At 37.3% G+C, this 24929-nt stretch overlaps 1 protein-coding gene across 1 annotated transcript in view; it reads left to right on the forward strand.

The window, feature by feature from the left end:
* The window catches only part of ADAMTS6 (ADAM metallopeptidase with thrombospondin type 1 motif 6), a 141099-nt gene that overhangs the window by 19946 nt on the left and 96224 nt on the right, over positions 1–24929 (forward strand). The window contains exons 6-7 of the mRNA XM_005429297.2: positions 366–449; positions 953–1098. Coding sequence (XP_005429354.1) covers positions 366–449; positions 953–1098 — 230 coding nt within the window. The remainder of the gene's footprint in view (positions 1–365; positions 450–952; positions 1099–24929) is intronic.

A 24929-nucleotide genomic window follows, 5' to 3' on the forward strand; every position in this document is an offset into this window, starting at 1 on the left:
GCATTTTGGTAAAATATCAAGAAGTGTGTTGTGATCACTTTTAAATTGTTGTCTTTAACTTTGAATTCAAAGACTTACATTCAGATTATACAGTTCTATTCTGCTTACATCGACACTCTAAATGGTCATTGTGCTGGATGAAATATGAAACAAGGTATAAACAATTTCACCTGAAAAGCGTGACTCAAAAAGTGGGTTTTTTTAACAGAATGGTCATTTTTTTTGGTCAAAAAATAACTTGTATTTAGGTGACGTAATTTACATTATGGAACTACGTGAGGAAATTGGGCTAATTTTTAACCATTTAGGAAGCAAGTAGTGTTTCTTGTCTGACTTTGTGCCTTTTCTTATTTTCTGGAGGTCAGGTTGCCAAACTTTATCGTGATTCCAGTCTAGGAAACGTTGTGAATATTATAGTGACACGTTTGATTGTCCTCACTGAAGATCAGGTAAGAGCTGTTGTGCTAAGCTTTATACCTTGTGAAATACAAGTTACATTATTATATAATGTAGAATTATTTAATTATAGATTGAAGTGGCTGCCTCTGAGTTCAAAACCTATCACGTAATTTTTCACTTCTTTAATCAAGATGAAGCAGTTCAAAAGAATATTCCTCGCGTATCATCTCAAAGATATGTATTCTTACTTCAGGTGACTATTATTACACCTTTGGGGATGTCAGTTTTATTTTTAGATCTGTATTTTGATTTTTTTTTTTTTGTTTTTTCTATATTGACAAAATAATTTTTAAAGTTGGAGCAGAAAGAATGATGGTTCAGTAATACACAGCTGAACTTGGGGTCAGATTTTACAGAAATAAAATTTGGCAAGAAGATTTTATTCCTAGAAACCACTGCTTCTAATTATAGTCCCATTTTAGTTTTCAAAAGGCTTAACAACTGACCTTAGTAATTTGTTTGGAACATTTCTGGTATGCATGTTGTATTGCAGCCAAACTTGGAGATAAACCACCATGCAGACAAGTCCCTCGATAGCTTCTGTAAGTGGCAGAAATCCATTCTCTCCCACCAAAGTGATGGAAACACCATTCCAGAAAATGGGATTGCCCACCATGATAATGCGGTTCTTATTACTAGGTATGGTCATTATAAGTATTGTGTTTATTTTATTTCTTGTAGCTTTCTTGTTCTTAGCATATATATGTCTAGAGGCTAGTTGCAAAATAATATATTTGGTAGGTAACCTTAAAAGGAGGAAAATTAATAGATGGGTTGTCTTAAATATATCAGATTATTAAAGTTTAGATTAAGAATTTGGAAAAGTAAGATCTGCAAATCACTTGCTTCTACTGTTATTTTCACTTCATAATTGCCAATACAAAGCATTACAGTAGAAAAGATTAATCCTACTGAACATTTTATACTTTAATAATTGAAAAGAATTCATAAGATTGCAGAGAAAAAAAGAGAATGAAAAATGTATTGTTAACCATGTAAAATGTTTTTGTAAGAATTTCAAGCCAGACCGTCAACTAGTGTAATAGTATTTCTCTGAAAACAGGTTCTTGCAGATTCCAGCAATATGAGACTCTGCTTTTTAGCTGGTTTGATTTATTATACTTAATTAAGATGAGAACTGACAATTTTAATAGGTAGTTTCAAAGCCTGCATATGTGCCTATTTGTTTGCTTCTATTTCACTGTTACTCTGATAAATTCAACATAACCTGCACTGTAATCCTGTGATCCTGATAAAGGCATTTGTGTCTCTCCCTTTGCAGTTTGGTGTAGGCAACTGTACTTTAATAGAAGACAAGTCTCATTGTTATTTAAGGATACTATTTATTCTTTTTTGTTTTGTTTAAGTAGCAGCAGGTTCATATGCTCTTATTTTGATTAGGATCTTTTAATTGTGATTTCTGCTTTCCAGAACAAATTCTGTACTGCTTTGTATGTAACCTATTTTTTTTTCTGCATTCACTGCAGAAAAATTGAAATAGTGATTAAAGTAATGTATCTTTTGTATAATTTTGCATAGCATTTGTGGAATTTTTTTTTTCTGAGGGAGGTGGTTTTTTCTTGGTTTTGTTTTGCATAATGAGCAAATATTTTTATTTTTGAGAGGAAATAGAACCTAGTGAATCACTTCCATGTATTTTGTATTCATATTTCAGATATAATTATGTATGATCTTAAATAGTATATAGTAAAAATCAGAGTGATTACATGCTAGAGTAATTCAGAAAGCTTTTAGATTTCAAGAAGTGTAAAAAGAAGATGGAACTCTGATACAAATAAATCAAATGCAATGAAAAATAAAATAGTTGCATTCTAAGGTCTTAATTTTTCATAGAGGCTTTTGTTTATGATCAGTTTTGTGCCTATAAGTAATACCTTCACTAGGACTTTTGAAGCAGAATATGTGATCACAGCTTTCTGCACATGAAACTTTTCACTGGTGTAATTTAGACAAGTGGAAAAGGGTAATCATTGGGTGGTATGGTTGTGTCAGTTGCAGCTCTTTAATGTAGGTATGAGTAAGTTGTATTGGCAACTCTGTATTTTTACTGCTATAGCTGACTAGCCTGACACTTTGTTGGTGGTGTTCTGGCATTGCAAATCACAGTTGTTGTCTTTCGCTGCTGTGCTTTAATGTGTTTGATTACTGTATATTCTATACTGGCTTCCCTGATGTGGTAGAGTATTCCAGTGGGATGTTCCCAGTGTAGTTCCAAATAGATCTGTGTTTCCAGACAAAAGCTTAGGCCAGTGTTAACTTGCAAACCTCTAAGTGTGAAAGGAGCAAGTTTTGAGAGAACGTGAGTAATAGCTATTCAAAATTTCTTTTTTTCATCATAAACCAATAAATATGGAGGATTTTTTATAGTTCTTCATTATAGGGGCTATAATTATCTAAGTATGTAGCATGTGTGTGCTGTCTTTTAAAACGGATGTAAGAATTTTATGACTTCCTAGTTTTTTTCTAAGAAGTTTACACCTCCAAGAATATATCTATATTTTAAATCAGTGAAGTGCCTCAGTGTTGTGTCTGCAGGCTAGTAATACCTACCTTTATAAAGTTCTGTTATAAATGCTTTCACACCAAAATGCTTACAATAATTTATTTATATAATAATTATTATATAATAATATAATAATTGTGATTCCTTAATATAATCACAAGGGCTGCACTAATCAATTTGAGTGGATAAATCCAGCTTTTACGGAAAACTGCTAGCTATCCCAGCTGTTACTAATAAAATGAATCTGGTTATGTGAAGAATCAATAGTTCTTTTTGGAGTTGGAATGAGTAAGGACAAATTTATATTCATATTAACATGTAAATCCACTACTTTAATAATTGTAAATGAATTGCTGAAATGTTGATACACTTGTTTTCATTCTCTTGTCTATCTTTCACGTGATGAACCAGATTTAAGGCATTGTATGAGAAAGAGAAGGATATGGCTATGGTTCTTTAAAATCATAATGTACTGGAAAGGTCTTTAATGACCACGTCTAGCCAAAGGAATTTGAGCCTATACTACCAAAAATTAGGCTACTTTTTAGCCACTCCACTAGTATTTTGAAAGCAGTTTCCTGAATTTGTCCCACTGATGCTGCTCTGTTTTGTACGGAGTGATTACATTTTTATTGACTTTGAGATTGGAATAAATTTTTTGCTCATTGTGTGTACTTCTGCTTTATGGAAAGTAGGAAAGTTTCAATTCAACATTATGAATAGTTTTGTGTTGATTAAAACCAGATTTTTTTAGTAAGTATTGATGCATTTGAAAATATTACTGAGTCCTATCTAAGTATTTAAGTTTGCAACTACAACAGTCTTTATCTGAAATGTGGGGCAGAGGATTTAAGAAAATGAGCAATTCTCTTCAACCATGTAAGTGAAGACAGCACTTCACCTTTTCTTTGCTATCCCTTCATGTTGCTTTTAAAGATGTCACGGTCTGATTTGGTAAAAATAGTATTAAGGCAGCACATTCTCTAAGAGTATCTGCTTGACCAGTGCAGAAAGACTTTTGTATCCTAAATAAGCTGTGTGCTAAAACCAGGTAGCCTCACTAGAGTGGAGGTATGTCAAACTGATCTCGTAAGTCCCACAGAGGCATTGCCATGCCTACTAAGCCACCAGTCTTTGGACAAGAGCCTGCCTGTGTTTGGTGTGCCCGGTCTATGGGTTGTGGTTCTGCAGCCATGCTGCAGTCTGCTAAGTGGGTAGGGAATTGAGGAAAACTTCTTGTTTGCTAATTAAAAATACACAGGCCAGAGGCTGGTCTAAGTAAGACCTTATATTGTGTATGACCTATATTTTTCCTCTAAGAGAATATATTTAGGTGTCAGAATTCAGTGTTTTCTCCTGAAATTGTCCAAATTGGGTTTTTGGAGGCAGGTGGAAGTAAAATACTGAGCAGACAGACTTGAACTATGAGGTTAATTATTGGTGTAATGGTGTTAAGATGATGTTGCCTTTTTTTCATGAAGATTTTAGATAAACCTAGTGAATCCTTAAAATTATTTTGTACTACAAAATAATAAAAATAGGAGGAAAACTTGAATGGATGTCTAATCTCAAGTCCTTTGATAAAGATAGAGCTCTTGCATTTGGTTTCTGTATTCTTGCATCATTATGTGATAATGATGCTTTTTAGCACAATGTCAGATAATTAATTTTAAAAGCCAGTGTAAATTTTGAGGCTTGTGCATCCCACCCCAGTGCAGAGGTTTCAGTTTGCCTTTTTGAAGTTAGTTCTTATTTGGTGATTTGTTTTTTGAGCCTTCCTTGGTAAGCTGCTTCCTCCTTTTGTTTCTTCAGAAATTCTTTAAGAAATAGGGTCTCCATAGATTACAAACCCACAAAACTTAAAAGCTATAGTGTACAGCTATTATTTTATTTTTATTTATATTTTTGAACTAAGCTTCCATTTTGATTAGTTGCTTCCTTCTCTTGATCTTAAAGATCATGAAGTAGGAATTGTGGCATTCCTTAAGAATGCCTTCGTTAACTATACGTTATGAACAGAACCATTCCTTTTCCTGTGTACCTGCATGGCCAGAAGGTTGGATTCTAGGTTACACTCAGTAACAGGATTGAGAAGGTGAAATTTTTTTTTAAATTTTGTTTTTCCTTTACCCTGGAAGTGTTCTCTAGTGCTACATTTCTCTATAGCTCAAGAGGGTTAATTTGATTTGTCCAGGTACTAAATAGTTGTTTATCCAAACGATGTGTGGCTGACTCTCTAAACATTGCAGCAATGGAGTGTTGTGCTGCTGAGGTGGAAGATTACTTTGCCTCCTGGTGTGCTAGTAGATAAGTGAAAACATATACCGGACAGGCCATAGAAAGGAAGGTTTTGGGGGGAAGTTGGGATGTGTATCTCTAAAGGGACAGAATCTAGTCTGTGAGATGCAATTGTTTTAAACAGAGAAACATTTGAAACCTCAATCACTTAAGGAAACAGTGCTTCTCAAAAATTGCTGAATGAAATGTCATCTACTATTGGTAGTTCACACACCATGAGTTTGTTTTACATTTTAAAAACAAAACAAATTCACTATGCTTGACAAAAACATTAAGATCTCTTTGCATCTAGGGCGCTTTTATGGAAACATTTCTTGCAGAAAACTTACTAGACTTAATTTTAAGACTGTAAACCTGTGTGGTTTTATGTAGATACACCTTCTGAAATTCTTGATTTAAAATACCTTGAAGTACATTAATCTGTTACTTGGATTCAAATCCACCTGAGCTAAGTTCACAAGTGGTTTACTGCTTTGGCAACAATTAATTCCACAGCCCCACTGAACTGATATGCTCTGTTGGAAGGATCCTTATTTGACCGAATAAAGAATGAGAGCTGTAGATGTTTTTATTTTTGTATAAGCTAATAATTGATGTAATATCAATTTTGATAAGAGATTAAGTCAATTACACCTCGATTTGCAGGTTGTACTGATGAGAGCAAAAATGCTCAGTATCCCAGATGGTATATTTTTTCTATTTGTCTGGGTCCTAAGTGGGTTTGTGTATGTTATTATTGTGAGACAGTGAATGAGCTCTCTGTTAATAGACAGTTGTATTTTTGCTGGGTACTTGTAACTAGTTAAGTAGGTGTATTGTTAAGCAGTGTGGTATGGCTGCTATTGGCATTAACACCAGTATGAGTATGCAGCATTTCTCTAGCAACATTACTGAAGCCCATATGGGAGGCATTAGCATTATTGCATGGTGGATTTTTTTAGTGTTTCAAGGAGAGAATTTTACAGAGCTTGTTTATGTTTATTGTATATGCATAAGATTAATTTCACGATGCTTCAATCAGTTGTTTGCTCATTCATGTGCCCTTAGGGGTAAGGAGCACTTTCATTTGTCTGTGAGATGTAACCAATGTGCGGGCCAGTGCTGCCAGTTTTTCTTAGGACACAGAAAGTATATTTAAATGGCAGCAATCCCAACCCCCTGTAATTCTTGTGGTTCATAATCTAAGAACAGAAATGTTTCTGACATTGCTGTAGATACTCAAGAGGAACAAAATGTTTCTTGTTTCATTTTGCATACCTGTGTAGAGCTGACCACAATTATGCCTTTAATTCTTTAATTTTTTTAATAACATTAGAGTTTTTAGGCAGCCGGGGATGGTTTTGTAGTTGCATTGTCCAGATAACAGTCCTAAAAGAAAAATTGTTTAATGGATACTCTTTTCCTTTTGCATGTCAGTTGCAAACCTATAGGTTAGTAGTATATTTTTATTCTGTAAGTAGCATTCCCCCAACATGTTCTGTACTGGTTAAGGCATTTGGTAGCAAGGTGAGGCCAACCAGCCAGGACTCTGCACATTCCTTTACTCCTGCAGGTCCAAGATTGTTATGCTTCTTTTCTGAGGTGTTTTCCACTTTCTTCTAGGCTTCTTAAGTTGCTGCAAGATTCCTCTTTTATTCAAGGTACTCTTATCAAGCTCCATGGGCACAATTTCCTAGCTTTGTCCAGTAAATCTGTAGATCCAAAGCATTTCTGTTCTCATGTAGCCTTGTCTTAGATCCTCATGCTGTGGCTAGTTCCTCTGTTTGTAAGAAGAGCTCCAATTTTAAGCAGTAATTCTGTGTCTTGTTTCTTACTTGCTTGACTTTGAAGTCCATTAAGCAGTTTTCACCCTTGTTTTTTGTGTAGCCTTTTAATTTTTTCTACTGGAGTTCATTGAAGTGAATTTAAGCCCCTGACAGGAGACTATGTTTCCTGATTTGATTTTTGCGCAAAAATCATAACAGTGTCCATTGACTTGGTTTTCTTGTGACCACATGTAAGATTGAGGGAGAGGTTTGAAAACAGTGGCATATATTGCCCCTAGTGTCTGTCTCTGCAGATATATAAAATGTAAGGAGCCAGCTTTCAAATAGTAGCACTAAATTCCCATGTATCTTTGTTTACAGGGAATTGAAGGGGTCTAAGAGGAAAAAATGTATCTGCATATACAAAATGATGTATCTGGGGAAAAAACCCAAACAGAATTGAAGTCTTTTAGGACTTTGCTCAGCAGACTGAGGAAAGTGAGGCATTTTATGTTGTGTGCTTCACATAGTAATATTTATTTCCAGGGTTTCTATACAGGATGCATTCCTTACACTACTTTTTAGAGACCTGCTATTGACCACTTGAATCAGTCGCCTTGCTAGATACGGCACCACTGTCATAGCTTTTATATTCTTACTTCTTTGTCAAAAACATGTTGGGGGTCTTTGCTATCTCTGCTAAGGCATATTCTTTGGAATTGATGAAAGAGAAATTGTGACTGAGACATGCGGCATAACAACTGTGATCTGTGTGTAGATGATTTACTTTAGGTAAATCTGGGTCTAGAGCCATGTTCCATGATTGCAAGCACTGTGTATTCTGTGTGAGAGGGAAACCTACTCAAAGATCTCAGTGAAGAATTCTCTGTTACCCATTTTCTGTCTTTTTGTGAGGTGAGAGTCTGTAGGCTGTGACATGACAGAAATCAGTAGATAAAACAGGCAATAGAAGAAAATAGGAAGTAGTTGGAAATTAATGAAATCCCTCGGCATATTATGTAATTCCCCTTTCTGTGACAGTTATAAACATGTTGGGTGGGTTTTTTTATTGCCCCATCTCATGTTAGGAGGATAAGGTTGGAAGTACTGTTCAGCTGTCCACTCATGGCTGAGAATTTTTTTGTGAGTGCTTTTTTGGTTGGTTGGTTAATTGGTTGGATTTTTTTGAGGGGTAGATGGACGTAAATTTGTCTTTAAACTTTATTCCTAGATTTTGTAGCTGAAGGGAATCAAATAGACTCTGTGGGATTTGAGGGAACTCATGTGGAACAATAAAGTAGCTAGAATGTGGATCTGAAAAACTGCTTATTGCATGGCAAATGTCAACCAGCAGGTTATTTGCAGCTAATTAACAAGCACAATGTGTGAGTGGAATGTTTTCTAATTAATAAAAAGGCTGTTGTTTTTAATTTCTGATGCCATTAGTTGACTCTTAGTGTACAGCTGGTTAGTTACAAGATGCGTATTCTGATTTAGTTCATAAAATTTTAGTCTGTGAGGGTGGAAGGATGGAAAAGGTATAAGGTATACCCAGAGTTTGCCTAATCCATTCCAGATGGACAAAATGTGTTCAAACTGTGTTTTATTTAATACCAAATCCAGAAGAGTGACCAATGTCATGGAGTTAAGCTCAGATTTTCATGCTCTGACTTGAAGTCTGAAAGCTCTTTTCTTTTTTGTTGTTGTTGTTGTTGTTGTTGTTGTTGTTAGATTGATTAAAATAAATGGTACCCAATAAAAAGTCTCAAGAAAAATAATGTTCTCCTATCTCAACTGAAATAGGAGAGATAGAAATTTTGGGTGTTATCCCACAAATTTATCTTAAGATGTGCTCACTGAGGGGAGCTAGTTAGACACCTGGTGATTTTCTGAATTGGAAAATTTGAGAATATCTACCAGCACACTGAGCAATGCAACTCATAACTGTCCCAGTTAAAGTCTTCCTCTAAATGTCGCAGTGAAACTTTTGGCAATTAATAATGTATCAGGATAAACCTATAAAATGCCAAACTACATGTGCTGTTGATAGTAATGGTATGTTAATGCTTTCTGTAGTTAATAAATAAATTTTTCCATTTGTACACTAGACTTACCAGAGAAAGAAAAAAAAACAGTGAAAAATACCTTTTTATGCCCTATTCCCCCCTCCCTTTTTTTTTTTTCTCCAGGCATTCACCTTCTGAGTTGCACAAAGGGTCATAAAACTATTCAAATTATAGTTTTTCCAGGAAATGTTTGGTGGTAATAGTTTGGGATATCTGCTAGAACACTCAGTTACTGCTTGGCCAGATATCTGACAAAGGCCTTTCTAGCAGTTTCAAATGTTGTATTTTGCCTTTTTTTTTTAAATAAAGTACATACACTTGTTTAAAAATATCTCATTTTTAAGTTTTCTTAGTAGTCCAAGTAGAATACTTACCTTCTTCTATGTTTTTCCCTTCTCTTGGGGATGTTATTATTTTCATAACCTACAATGACTGGCAGAATAATACACTTGCCAGTGAGTATTTTTTTTTCTCATTCTTAACAATCCAGAAAAACATATTAGGCTAGTTTATTCCCTGGATTTTGACCTGTTTTGGATTTTGATCTGTTGCATAAATTCTGTCTCTTGCCGCACATGAATATCTATGTACTACAATTTCATGTCTTCTTCACATTTTAAACATGAATCTGGACTATTTAGCTCAACTTTACAACTATCTCTTATTAGATTGGTTATGTATGAGTACATTAAAAATGTGGTTTTAATTAGGACACTGGTTGTAAATTCATTCTTTTAGTGGCAACTTCATATCTATTTAATTTTAGTATTCACTATTCTCTAGTTTCTGATAATTTACTCCAATCTTTCTAATGGAGGGCATGATTCTTTATGCTTTGAGATCGCTTGCAGCATGACCATTATTTTAGTAGGATCTGGATAAGATTTGAATTTGAGTTTATGGCTATTTAATTTTAATTATGCAAATAGTGAAGTAAAACCTAAACTGAGCACTGTCTGTTCCATGCTTAAAACTTTCTGAAAAACACTGCAGTGGAATAATGAAATAATGTGCATGAGTGTCTCAACCTTTTTTAAATTAGGTGTGGTATTTTCTCTGAAGAGCTACCCATTTCTGTATTAAATTAATGGCTTTTATAAACTTCCCATCTAATTTTTAAGTATATTCAATGTGTTAAGTGTACTTTCCAAAGTGATTAGCACTACTTACAGTGGGTTTTTTGGTGATTTTTTTTCCCTTGCTTGCTTGCTGTCAGGGAATCTACAGCAAAGAAGTGACACTTCAAGGGAAGTGCCTGGAAATTTTCTAGTTACTTTCAAAGAACAGGTGTGAATAGGTAGGAGCAGAGGATATTACAGAATCATCTCAAGTAAAGAAATAAATTGAATTTCATGTCTGCAATTGTAACTGTTCTGTTTCACTTTCATAGTGTATGATGAAATGTAACTTTAATACCTATTAAAATTCTGACAGACCTGGTTGGTGGAAGTAAAGTAAAAATCAGCAGTTAAAATGATATACTTGAATATTTTGTAATTGCCATGCTGGACTAACCACATGTGCAGGGCTAATTGGTACTGAAGTTGATTTTGAAATCAGATTTGCTAAACAAGAGATAAATTTTTTCTATAAACTCATATAAAATCAAAGTCTTTTGTTTTCAGCTCAAATACAAATATTTTAATGAATGAGAAATTTGATATAGAAAATAAGAAACCACACTTGTTTACATATGGTAAATTCAGAATTAAATTACTGCCTATGTTCCATTCCCAGTTATTTGTGAATATGCGTTCCCAGTTATTTCCTTGACTGGCATTTCTACTTTTCTAAAGATACATGTTTTTACAGTCATTACTGTATGAACTAAGTGTAAGACACATGCTATACAGTCTTTGCTATATAAAGTTGACTCTGGAAAATATGGTTGCTGGAATATGAAGACTGAGATAACACTGAGAACTAGCTGAAATTCTGGTCAAAACATTTATATTGTCACAGCCTGTGGAAAAGCAGTGGTCTGGCAAATTGTAAAGAATTACATGTGCAATTATAAACACATTAAATGACAAGGAAGTCTTGTGTAGATTTACTCTTTCATACACTATATTCTAGTTCCTCCTACCGTTATTTTTTTCAGTTCTCTTTTATTGCTGCCGCATTGTTATCAGCAAGTGAAATTGTGGCAGTGGGAGTATTCTAAGTGGGAATATGCTCCAAAGTTGCAACAATTTTTGAGTTTTTTAATGCTGTAATTCTTACTGATTTCTAGTCTTGTAAATCTTTGAACTTCTGATTTGTCCTTTCCTTGCTGTATGGCTTCTCCTCAATCTAATGGGGGCTAGCAATAACAATATTATCAACTCTGTGAATAAAAACATCTCTTCTAATACTGCATAATCAAGTGTCATTCTTAAATCACTAGTCATTCATTAAACAGCCAAACATGCACTTGTGCCAAATTCTAAATACTCCTAATTTAAACTATTAATATGCACTATATATAGTATTTCAAGTCTGTATTGAAGCAGTCCATGACACCTGCTCTCATGTGGGTTGATGGGGTTGATCTGTCAGAGCGGGAGAAGAGCATCTTCAGTCATAGGCTTGCCAGGCTGGTGGAGGGCTTTAGGCAAAAGTTGCTGGAGGAAAGAAACCTCAAAACATTCCACTCCTACCAGTTTGATCCCAGGGCCAGCAAGACATGCACAGAGCTTGGAGAGAGACCAGAGGTTCAGCAAAAGCTATTCCAGCTGCTCAAGCCAGTAAATTGGCTTCATCCTTCATCAGGAACCCATTTTAAGTACCTCTGTGCTAACACAGGTAGCATGAAGAGTAAATAAAATGGAGCCCTGTGCATGCTTGCAGGGCTGTGGTCTTACCAGTGTTGCAGAGATGTTGTGGGATGACTCCTATGACTGAGTGCTGGAATGGAATGATGAGGCTGTTTCACAAAGACAGACAGAGGAGACAAGCAGATGGTGTTGCCTTCTGTGTCAGTGACAAGTTGGAATGCACAGAGCTCCACCTGATCATCGATGGAGAGCCAACTGTGAGTTTACAGATTAAAGGGAGGGCAGGTGACATTATGGTGAGGGTCTGAACAGGAAGACCAGGTGGGTGAGGCCCTCTATAGACAGATAGGAGCAGCCTTATGTTCCCAAGCACTGGTCTTCATGGAGACTTCAGCTACTAGGAGAGCTGTTGAAGGGACAACACAGCGGTACAGTACTGTGGGATAAAGACTTGCACAGGGAAGAGGGACCCAAGAAATCTGGTTTATATTTGAGTGTCATCTCCTCTAGGTCAGAAGCAATGCATCCTAACAAAGAAGTCAGGCAGAAATGCCAGGAGACCTTCAGAGATGAACAAGGAGTTTCTGGACAAATTCAGACACAAAAATGTAAGCTTGCAGAGGGTGGAAGCAGGGAAAAGTAGCCTGGGAGGAATTCAGAGAGATTGTGTGAGCAGGCAGGGATCAGATTAGGAAAGCTAAAGCTCTAATAAAATTAAACTTGCTGTCAAAGGCAGCAAGGGAAACTTCTCTCAGTATGTCAAGGATAAAAGGAAAACTAGGGAAAATGAGGGTCCTCTCCAGAAGGAAGCAGGAGACTTGGTTACCTGCGATATGGAGAAGGCCAAAGTACTCAATTACTTTTTTTCTCAGTCTTCACTGTCAAGTCCTCCAGCCAACACTGCCTGAATTGCAGAAGGCAATATAGAATTGTATATTGCTTGCTATAAATATCAGTGGCTATCACTATAGAATATAGAATCACTGGCTGTAGGAGAAGATCAGGTTTGAGACCATTTAAGAAGCCTGAAGGTGCATGAGTCCATGGCACCTGCTGGGATGTATCCAGCTGTCCTGAGGGAACTGGTGGAGAAAATGGTTAGGCCACTATTCATCGTATTTTTGAAACGTATTTATGACAGCTCAATAAAGTTTCCTGTGACTGAAAAGGGGAAACATAAGCCCCATTTTTAGAAAAGGAAAAAGAAATTATCTGGAGAAGTACAGGCTAGTCAGTCTCACCTCTGTGCTCGGCAAGGTCATTGATTGAATGCTCCTGGGAACTATACTGGGGCACAGGGAAAATAAGGAGTTCATTGTTGACATCCAACATAACTTCACCAAGGGGAAATTGTGCCAGACCAATTTGGTGGCCTTCTGTGACTGAGTTATGGTTCTGATAGATAAGGGAAGAGTGAGTGATATCATCTACCTGGACTTCTCCAAAGCATTTGCTACTGTCGCACACGACATCCTCATCTCTAAACTGGGGACACATAGCTCTGATGGATGGCCTACCCAGTGGATAAGAAATTGTCTGGATGGCTGCACTCAAAAAGATGACCAGTCAACTGCTCTATGAACACATGGAAATCAGGGACAAGTGGCATTCTTCAGGGGTCAATACTGGGACCAGAATATTTTAACTTCTCTGTTAACTTCTCTGTTGCCAACGTGGGCAGTGGGATTGAGCACACCTCAGGAGGGTCACTGACAGCACCAGGCTGTGTGGGGCAGTTGACATGCTGGAGGGAAGGGATGGCATCCAGAGGGACCTGGACAGGCTTGAGAGCTGGGCCACCACCCTCACTCATGGGGGTCAAAGAAGCGATGTATAAGATCTTACACATGGGTTAGGGCTGTCCCAGATATGGATACAGGCTGAATGGAGAATGGATTGAGAGCAGCCCTACAAAAGGGATCTTGGGGGATCAGCAGATGAGATGCTGGATGTGACCTGTCAATGTGCATTGACAGCCCAGAAAGCTAATTTTTTTTGTGGGCTGCATCCAAAGGAATGTGGCTGCTGGGGCAAGGAGGTAATTCTCCCCCTCTACTCTCATGAGACCCTCTCATGTAGTCCTGCATGCAGCTCTGGGGTCCCTATCGTATTTGAATTAGGTCCAGAGGAGGGCCACAAAGTAAATCAGAGGGCTGGAGCACCATTAGGCTAAGGGATCTGGAGCTGTTTAGTTTGGAGAAGAGAGGCTCAGGTGAGACCTCATGGCTCTCTACAGCTACATGAAAGGAGGTTGTACTGGGGTGGGGGCCAATCTCTTCTGCCAAATGTCAAGTAAAAGGACAAGAGGAAATGGTCTCAAGTTGTGGCAAAGGAGGGTCAGATTAGGTATTAGGCGATATTTTTTCACTGCAAGTGTGGAATAAGCATTAGAATAAGTTGCTGAGGGGAGGTAGTATGGTCCTCATTTGTGGAAGTGTTCTCAATGTGAACTTAGGGAGAGGATTGTTCTGCTCTGCTCTGGTCTGCACTGAGGAGGCCTCACCTCGAGTGCTGGGGGCACTTTTGGGTGCTACAGGATAAGAAAGATATTAAACTGTTAGAGAGAGTCTAAAGGAGTTCTACAAAGATGGTGAAGGATATAGAGGAAAAGCCATATGAGGAGTGGCTGAGGTCAATTGGTCTGGAGGAGACTGGGGGCCACTCATTGTGGTCTACAGCTTCCTCCAATGGGGAAACAGGAGGACTGGCACTGATTTCTTCTCTCTGATGACTAGTGATAGGACCCAAGGGAGAAATGGCATTAAAGAGAAGGTTTAGATTGGGTATTAGAAAAAGTTTCTTCAACCAGAGGATGGTTGGACACTGGCACAGGATCTCCAGGGAAGTGATCACAGTACCAAGTCTGCCAGAGTTCAGGAAGTATTTGGACAACGCTCTTGGGCACATGGTGTAATTATTGGGGAGTCCTGTGCAGAGCCTGGAGCTGGTCTCAGTGATCCTTTTAGATCCCATCCATTTTATGGCTCTATGATTTAGATTACAAAGAAATTCTTGACTGTGTGGGTGGTGAGGCGCTGCTAGGTGTTCCTCAGCAAAGCTGTGAATGCCTCATACATGAAAGTGTTCAAGGCTAGGTTGGATGGAGCTTTGAGCATCTGGTCCAGTGGAAGGTGTCCCTGGTGACGGCAGGGGTGTTGGAACTGGATGATCCATAGAGTCTGAGATTCTGTGAACACCATGGAGACAGCCCAGAGTTGTTTTATGTGCATTGCCAAAGCTTACCACCATTGACACATGTGGTAGTGATACCTCAAGCTAATACATGTAATCAATAATTTGAATTAATTTTTTAAAAATTTATATGCATGTATCTTCTTTTGAGTAATGACTGGCCACTTCATTAATAGGCAACAGTTATATTCAAGCAATTTAGAATGGTTTATTGAATCAAAGTGTTAGTTTCTCAATAGTGATGGGTATTCTAATTGGCAATTTGGCACCACGTTGTGCTTAGATCCTTTGTACTGAATGTTTCATGTACTCTTTTGCTCTGTTGCATTTTCTGATTATTTTATATCCAGAGAGAAGTGGATTTAAGTTATAAATGCTGTTGAACTAGACTTGGAACACTGATCACGATCAGCATCAACTATCACAAACAGGAAAATACTGCTTTGTATGAAAAGTGCTTTTATGCTCAAGAAGCTTTTTATGTTTAGGTTTTACATAGTACGTATAAACTCAAGGTCTTATATAAGTGGAACGAATACTAAAATAAATAGGAGCGTGCATGTTTTATTTTAACATTTATTTTCGTACACGGCTAGGATGGTAAATTCCAGCAATGTGGTAATTAACAATAGAGAATATTAGACCTAGTGCAGGGAACCCTTGGGTAAATGATAGAAAATATTAGATCTAGTACAGGGAACCCTTGTCAACTCAAACTACCATGAAGGCATTTCTGATTATTTGACTTACAACATTGACCCAACAATCACTAATTTTTCAGCACATACAGCAATAGTAATTTTCCCATTCTGTTTTTTTGTGAGAATTGTTTCTTTTTCTCTCTGATTTGTGGACCCAAGCCTTAATCCATGATTAAAAATGATTTTAAATACCTGATTTGTAGCTTCAGAGCGATTCCTAAAGTGTGTTGTTCTTACGTTTGTATACAAAATAAGTAATCTGCAAAGACCAGTCTTGACCAACTAAAAACCAAAGAACTTTTTTGTCACCTTTGACTCTCTCTCTTCTCATCTACTTTCATCATGCATGGTCATGACAGTATTCTTTAATTTTGACTAGAATTCCTTCTGTACCATATCTGTTTATTCTGTATTATTCTCTATTTTTTCGCTACTTTGAACTATTTTATCACTGTACATTCCTTCAATCTGACATGCACTTTTCTTAATGGTTTATAGAAGCTTTTACTTGAAACTTATTCAGGCAAGCACTAAATATGTACAGTGTTTTTTTGTAGAAGGATGTAGTGGTGAACTTGCATTCTTTCAGAGAGAGGAGAGGTATTTATTTTCAATATGTATTTTCCTGCCTGAAGATTAAAATTTCCTTTAATTTCCTTTATACCACAGTATGATTTTTTTTGTGGTAGCACAATGCAGTGAAATATATTGCATTCTAGTTGGATAAAAATAATTATTGTTGCATGCAGCAGTTTTATTTCAATAAATTTGATATATCTATTTATGTGTAATGGATAAATTGAAATTGTTTTGACCATTAAAAGAATCAAGAATATATTAAAACATTGAACTCTTAGAGACACACAGATGCAGTGTGGCTGCTTTGGCTGTAAAAGAAGATTTTAATCATTCTCAGCCTCATCCAAAAGGCCTTTCTGCCATCAGAATTATATATAATTATATAATTATAATTCATAATTTTATCATCCTTTGTGACCTCTATACATGTAACTTCTCTTTAAGTGTTTCTGCTTACTGAGTTATCAGGAAGAGTCTTTACTATGGCTGCAGTCCTGTATTTTGATGTCTAAGTCAAACTCTAATACTTATGCCAAGTTTCTTAAATATTAACTTGGCTCTGCACAACTATATATATCTAAAAACTAACACTGCATGAGTATATCATATTGAAGGATTTAGGCCATTTAGAGGGCAGAGTACTTTCTTCTTGCTTATAGGTGATAACAACTGGATTTAGTGTATGGAAGGGAGGAGGAGGAACAAAAGAATATTTTGTGCGTGTGCATGTGTGGGGAATGACACTAAAACCACTTTTTCCTTACACACTTTAAACCCAACAAAACCATGCAGATTCCTCAGCCTGAATCACCAAAGTGTCAGTCTCAAAACAAGATGTAATACTTAGGACTTCTTTTACAATGTCATAGTGTTATTTTTAAAAAGCATTTCTCCCAACTTCATGGGGTTTTTTTCTCCTGCCATGCTTGAGTTCAAGTTATATGACTTCTGTAGAATGGGGAAAGAGAATAAAAATGTTAATGGTATTAAGCCTGCAAAATTATATCTGCTATTTCAGTGATGCTATTTCACTGTGCCTTCTTTTGTTAGAGGTCATTGTTACTGACCTTCTTGTATCTTTCAAATATTGTATGGCAAAAGCTCTTCTGCTGTCCTTGAGATTCAGATGTATCCTATGCTCCCTCATTGTGTGTTGAAGAGAGTCTTCTCCCATACAAATCTTAAATCACTTGCGTCCCAAGTGTCTGGTGCAGCTGTATAAAAGTATTTTCTGTGAGGTAGTCTGGAGCAATGTTTTGTGGGACTGGTAATACAGTTGTGTTTTAGTATCCTGTTTCTAAAATCACCTCATCTGTAGAAATAGAGTTGCTCTATTGTTAAACAGTTACTTGGAATCATACACCCATGGCAGTGTAAAATAAATGTGTACTTTGGATTTTTTTTTTAAAGTCTAGAGACAATAGGTACATAATAAAAACTCACAAAACTGAAAGGTTCATCAAGGTCCTTTGGCTAAGGTTTTAGTTCCTGTGCTACTCTGTAGTCTTGTGGAAGATTTGGCAGTCAGAAGTCATGTTCAACTGGGACAGATTTTTCTCATTTAAAATTCTTTCCATTCCCATAGGGTATTTCATTAAGGAATTTCAACCTTTCTGTTGTTATATCATTGTCTTCAACTTTGGAAATAGTGTTGTCCCTTGTTTCTACATAGTTAGAAGTATGCAGTCTGTAAAGTCTGTTCAGAGGCTCAGAGGAAAAATGTTTTTATACTAAGAAAATGTACACTCCTCAGTGTGTGAACCTCCTTCATATGAGTGCCTGAATTTTGGATTTCAGACACACTGGTAAATGTATTTGATTTTTGTAAATGACAGGCACATCAGTGTATGTTTTCAGAGACAACTTTTTCTCTTGATCACTTGACACTTAATCAGTTTAAGTGGACCTGTTTCCCCAAGTTATCTTTTACCTTTACTGTTTCAGTGTGTGTGGTTTCTTCTAGCTCACATTAAAACACTTTGGTTCTGGAATTGCTGTTTCCATTGTGTCAAATACTGTTAGGTAAACTACTGTGTAAGATGCTAGATTAAAAACTAGAAATAAAAATTAAAGAAAAGAGTATAATAAAAACCCAAAGATTTTGTGTCCGGTAACACAATATCAAATATACAGTGGCAGTTTAGGGTAGTATTTTGAACAAAGGGGATTATAAAGACACAACAGAGACAAGGTCATGACTATCTCATACATTTGAGACAATTCCATACATTACCTCTTCTCCTATCACAACAAGCTCTTGTAAAAAGTCTCTCTCCAGCTTTCTTTTTAGATACTGAAGGGCTGCAGTAAAGTGTTCACAAAGCCTTTTCTTCCCCAGGCTGAACAATCCCACTCTCTCAGCCTGTCCTCCAGGAGAGGTGCTCCATCCCTCCAGTCATTTTTGTGGCCTCTTCTGGACTCCCTCCAGAAGGTCCCTGTCCTTCCTGTGCTGGGAGCCCAGAGCTGATGCAGCACTGCAGGTGGGCTCTCAGCAGAGCAGAGCAGAGGGGCAGAATCCCCTCCCTGGCCCTGCTGCCCACACTGCTCTGGATGCAGCCCAGGACATGTGTGGCTCTCTGGGCTGGGAGGCTGGGGCATGTCCAGCCTCTCAGCCCCCAGTATCCCCAAGTGCTTCACAGGGCTACTCAATTCATTCTTCACCCAGCCTGTATTTGTGCTTGGTATTGCCCTAACCCACATGTCTGAGACCTCTCCAGTCATTAACAGCAGTCTGTCTCCTTTCCTTTTAATTACCCTAGGTTGAGACAGGCCATTTTCTTCTTCCAAAAGGGCAAACCTACCCTCTCTTAGCCTGCTATGTATTTGTTGTAATGTCTTTTATGTAATTGGTATGAAGAGTTCTGCTTATATATGACTTACTAAACTTAATAAAACCAAATTAATTTCTGTACTGCTACTTGCCTTTATAGCTGAAAGATCTGGAATAACAGTAATTTAGTTAAAATTACTAAATGGATAGTGGTCTGCTAAGGAAGACCTTGCCTTCCATTTCAGAACTCATTCTATAATGCATGCATGCTATGGTAGCTCTGTTGAAAAATATTTCCATGTCTGTCATGGACTGCAGAACAAGGACTGGGTTCTTCCCACTCTAAGTGAAATGCAAGTTTGTGACAAGCTGGAGAACCTGAACATACATAAATCTATAGGATTTGATGGGATGCATCTCAGAGAGAGCTGGCCAGTTGTGCCAGTCACGTGAAGTACCTGGTGAATGGAAAAAAGTCCCCCTAGACCAATAGCCTTTTTCAAGGGAGTGACTACATGAGTGGATAAGGGAAGAGCTACAGATGTCATTTATGTGGACCCTGTAAAGCCTTTGACATGGTCCCTTACAACATCCTCTTGCTAAATTGGAGAGAGATGGATTTGAGAGGTATACTGTTCGGTGGATAAGGAACTGGTTGGATGATCACATCCAGAGGGGAGTGGTCAATGCCTCAGAGTTCCAATAGACATCAACAAGTGGTTCCCTCAGGGGTCCATATTGGCACCGCTGTTATTTAATGTCTTCAACAGTGACATAGTCAAACAGATTGAGTACACCCTCAGCAGATTTGCAGATGACCCCAAGCTGAGAGGTGCTGTTGACATGCCTGAAGGATGGCATGCCATCCCAAGGGCCCTGGACAAGCTGCAAAAGTGGACCCATCAGAAGACCCAACAAGGCCAATTACAAGGTAATGCACCTGGGTCACAGCAACCCCTGTATCAACACAGGCTAGGGAATGAAGGGATGGAGAGCAGCCCTGCCAAGAGGGCCATGGGACTGGATGAAAAGCTTGACATGACCCAGCAACGTGTGTTTGGATTCCAGAAAACCAAAGGTGCCCTGGGTTGCATCAAAAGATGTGGGCAGTGGGGTGATGGAGGTGATTCTGCTGCTCTGCTCTCATCTGCTCTGCTCTGCTCTTTAACATCTCATGGGGTCCAGCTATGAGGTCCTCAGAATAGGAAGGACAGGAATGAGTCCAGAGACAGACCACTAAGACGACTAGAGGAATGAAAAATCTCTCCTATGGGGAAAGGCTCAGAGGTTGTTTATCCTGTAAAGACAATGCCCCAGTCAGACTTTATTGCATCCTTCCAGTAGCTAAAAGATGACTATGAGAGCTTGAAAGGGACTTTTTATGAGAGCATGTAGTGATAGGGCAAGGGGGAATAGTTTTAAAATGAAGGAGAGTAGATTAGCTTAGATGCATGGAGGAAATTCTTTACTCACTGTGGTGAGGCATTGGGAACAGGTTGCGCAAATGTATCTGATGCCCCATCCCTGGAGATGTTCAAGGCCAGCTTGCACTGATCTAGTGGAGAGGTTCCCTGCTGAGGGTGGTGGGGTTGGAATTAGGAGATCTTAAAGTTCCCTTCCAATCCAAATCATTCTATGGTCTCCAACACAGGGATAAGTGGTCACTGTGAACACTGGGTGATTGCTTGGGGTGGATGTGGACACAGTTTCTATTGCCCTGGATCCCAGAAACAGTCTCCAGAAACTCAGTGCTGCAGTCCTATATATAGCAAAGATCGTGTATATTGACAGCACTATGAAAAGGAAGCAAAATTACCACTGGTATTTACTGCGCATTGGATTTTACACTGATGCACCATGTTTTCCCATCCTGCTTTCTCCTTCCTAAGTCTTCACAACCTTGATTTTGAAAATTAGGGAAAACTGTTGGAGTGTGTGCAGCATGGGAAATCATACCAAGTCAGTACAAACCAGAAAGAGAATGGTTCCTTTTCAATACCAGGGCAAAAAAAAAATTCCATAATAGTATTGGTAGTAGTATCTTTATGAGAATGTGCATTTGGATAAAGTATCCTTGAACAACTGAGTTTGTTGGTAAGTAACATAATTTATATAATACACCAAAATATCTTACTCTTTGACAGCTGTCCTTTTTCCCTTAATATGGCACAGCATATGTTGTTGTTAGGAATTATGTCAGTTTTATACGCTGAAATCAAGCTGAGAAATTCTAGTTTGTCAGTGCTATACACTCCCTGAACACTATATGAAACAACTTTATAGTTGCTCTCAACCCAAAATCTTGATGATCTCCTACTCCGTGGATCTATTTTTTTCCAAATTGTTACCAAGTAATTTCCTGTTACATTTGGTGAGGATAAGTCCAAGAATGCCAGCTTATGATTGCTTCATATTTCAAATACAGCTTTTTTTAGGTAACTGTAGAAACATGGTCAGATTTCTGAAGTTTTGCTTTCCACAGATGAAATGTTTTGATTTTTTTTTTAAATAGCCCTCATAAAGCTGTGGTTTATTATACTTGAGTAAACTACCATGTGTATGCATTTGAATGTGTTTTCCCATTAAGATAGTAAAACACAAGTGAGGCAAGCTATTTGAAAAATGACACCAGGGAGGTGAAAAATAGAAATTGAACATTTTACAAATACTGTAATGGTCTTCATGCAGATTTTAAGTTTGGCAAGGGCTCTAGTAAGACAGTTTGCTATGCTATAATTTTACTATGCTGTATTGGAGAACAAAATTTAATATATACCTATGAGCTTTAAAGAAACATTGACAGTGCAGTTTGTGTTCCATTTCTAGTTCTTTTCACTGACCAGATTTCAGATTGTATTGTATACTTAGCAAATATATAAAACACAGGAGGAATTGGTTCACAACCATCCAGAACTAATCACTTGCTTTATACAATTTGAATTAAAGAATTTGAAATCTGTACACAAATAATATTCTGCTATACTTGGCAAAGAGTGTCAAACAGAACACACTAAGGGGTTATGTACTTTTCTTTGACTACTGCATATTTCTAGAAGTAATTTTGCTGAAAAGTATGCTTCAGGTTGATTATCAACAAGTTTATTAAACCAAAGGTCAAATAAATTCAGAATCTTCTGTAACTGGTTCTTTATGTTTTTGTTTTTTATTTTTTTTGTCCCCCAACACAGTAATACTCAACATCAGAATCATATTTGAAGGAAAATAAAAAGGCATCAAGGCCTTTTTCAGTTGTCCCTTTGAGTATCTTCATGTTTATCTGTCCAAATATGAGGCTTTTTTAAGAGGCAGAATATTCAGAAAGTGACATCTTTTACTTGGAAACTAAAGCTCCGAGGTTGTTTAGAAATAGAGGTCTTAGAAGTTATTCAGGCATATTTTAAGTATTAATTCAGCTAAAACACTAGCCTACTAAGAACACAGAACCACCATCATATAAATTGTAGTAATATCTCAAAATAAAAAGCTTAGATATTTCAATAGGATATAAAAGACACTTAAATATTGCTTTTAAAACTCCTTTTCTGTTTCACAACAAATACAGGATTTGCTGGTTGTATTATAATTAAGTTACTGCCTCAGTAGATGGCACTCTTCCCTCTGAGTCACCAAGGTGCTGGGTCATCTGTATGTAAGATTCCTTTTTTTTACAGTATGGAACTGATCCTGACTCCCACTGCTCATTAGAACATGAGTATCAGTTGTCATATTCTGACAAAATTTCTGTTGAACTATTACATTCTTACTTGTCTCAGTCTTTGCTGTGGCTGCTTGATAACATTTTTTTTCTGTGAACTGCTGTGTGTGTTAGTATTAAAATACTTGTTAAGCCCCCTCATACATACACTCCTCCACCCTTCACCCCTCCGCTTGCACCTAACAGGGCCTGATTGCCAAATCTTTAGTCACCTAAGTCTTATGATTTTGATAGAGTTGTGTTCATGCCCAGGTGAACATTCTCTGTGTGAGACTTACACGTTCAGTTGTGTTGATACTCTGGTCTTGCTGTATCCAAACAGGATCTCTTACTGTGGGTTCTTATCTGCTAAAAGGTCTGATTGTGCCACTACAGACATAAATGCAAAAAACCTGTAAATCCTTTTAAATATGAAGTACAGTATTTAAATGCATGCTTTTCACATGTATGTTATTGAAATTCACTTGGAAATTGAATTTTACTGCGAGTGTGCTTTGGTCATATAAAGTTACAGTCTTACAGTTTTGAATGTTAGTGCCTTTGTCCGTGCCGTGCTGCAGATGTCTGCATCCCCTGAACCCACAGCATCAAGAAAAAAAGGGCTTACTATCTCTTCATTATTCTTAGTACTTACGCCAAAGATACTGTATTTTTATACCATCCACAGACTTCTACACCATGTGCTTTTTCTTTTAGCCCTTTATATAGCAGATTAGGGTATTCTGGATTCTTCTGCTTTTGTGCAGCCTGGTCATAGCAAAACAGTATCCACACCTTCTTCATACTTTTTCTGTACTTTCCACAGTAAGAGAATTTAGCAAGTTACAGATGGAAATAAGAACCAGGTTTAGAAATATGCCCATATTGTAATGCTGCTCATTCTGTTTTATGATACAGATTTGAAGTAGCATTATTGGACACATCCAAAGATTTTTGGTTTGTGGTGGGTTTTGTTTTTGCTTGTTCATTTGTGTTTTTTGTTTGGTTTGATTTTGGTTTGGTTGGTTTTTAATTTTTGGTGGTTTTTTTTGGTTTTGTTTTTTTGTTTTGTTTTCTTTTTTTTTTTTTTTTGAGAGGACAATTAAATCAGGAAAGAAAATCTTAAGCTTTTTATAGTATTCAGTGAGAGTTTCCACAAAGCAGAAAAGAATGCTATACACTTATTTTTCATAATTATGCTTCGATACATCTTCTGCTGTTCCTCGTGGATTTAGTTTTACTCTTTAATTGGAGTTTTTCTTTCTCTTTGTAATCTGGTAAAATGAAAAGATAAATGCTCTTCAGCCTCCCAAACAGAAATCACAACTATAGCGTGCTCCTCTGATGTTTTGTGATGTTTTGTTCCTGACACCTGTGATATATTCTCAGCCAGCAATCTGTGGTTGCTTTACTAAAAGCTATCAGCTATCTGCCCCTGGGACTGGTGGTGATCTGTTAAGTGGTGACAAGCACTGAGGAGTAGATTGTCCTAGAATCAAATTTCTTTCTGTGGTGACTTTGAAGGCAGAATTGTTATTTTGTGCCCTTTCCTGCTTTAATGCTCTTTTAATGCACTACCAGTTACACCTTGCATTTTTCTCCAGTTTGGATGGTAGACCATCTTTCTTTCTATAGAATTTTAGATTAGATTTAGACTTTTAGATGTGATTTCTAGATTCTAGGTTTCTAGATTCCTGCCTGCCTGCCCCCTGCCAAAGAAATCTTCACATGACTTGAAATAGTCAATTAATTTTTTTTTCTGCCCAAGCCTTTCTTGGGCAAACAGACTATCCTGAATGTGTCCCCACAGCTTAAGTCCACAATAATTTTTAATCAGTACCTTCATGAGTTTTCAGAGTTTGACAGTTTACTATTAGTCTGCAGTCTGAGTTTTTGGGCACATGGTATTGCAGTTTGCTGGCAAGGTACGCTTGTGTCCTGGGTACTGCAGAAGAAGGATGTCTCTACACATGTGCACTTTACATATATATATATATATATATTTTAAATGAGAAATAATTGTAACTTTTATAATTTGGAATTGAAAGCTTTTTTTATTATCTCTCAGACCATAGTTGTCATTCAGGACAATTCTCTGTTTAGGTAATTAATATAATTAGTATTTCTCCAAGTAGAAGAAGATAT

Source organism: Geospiza fortis, unplaced genomic scaffold, assembly GCF_000277835.1.
Source record: "Geospiza fortis unplaced genomic scaffold, GeoFor_1.0 scaffold397, whole genome shotgun sequence".
Lineage (NCBI taxonomy): Eukaryota > Metazoa > Chordata > Aves > Passeriformes > Thraupidae > Geospiza > Geospiza fortis.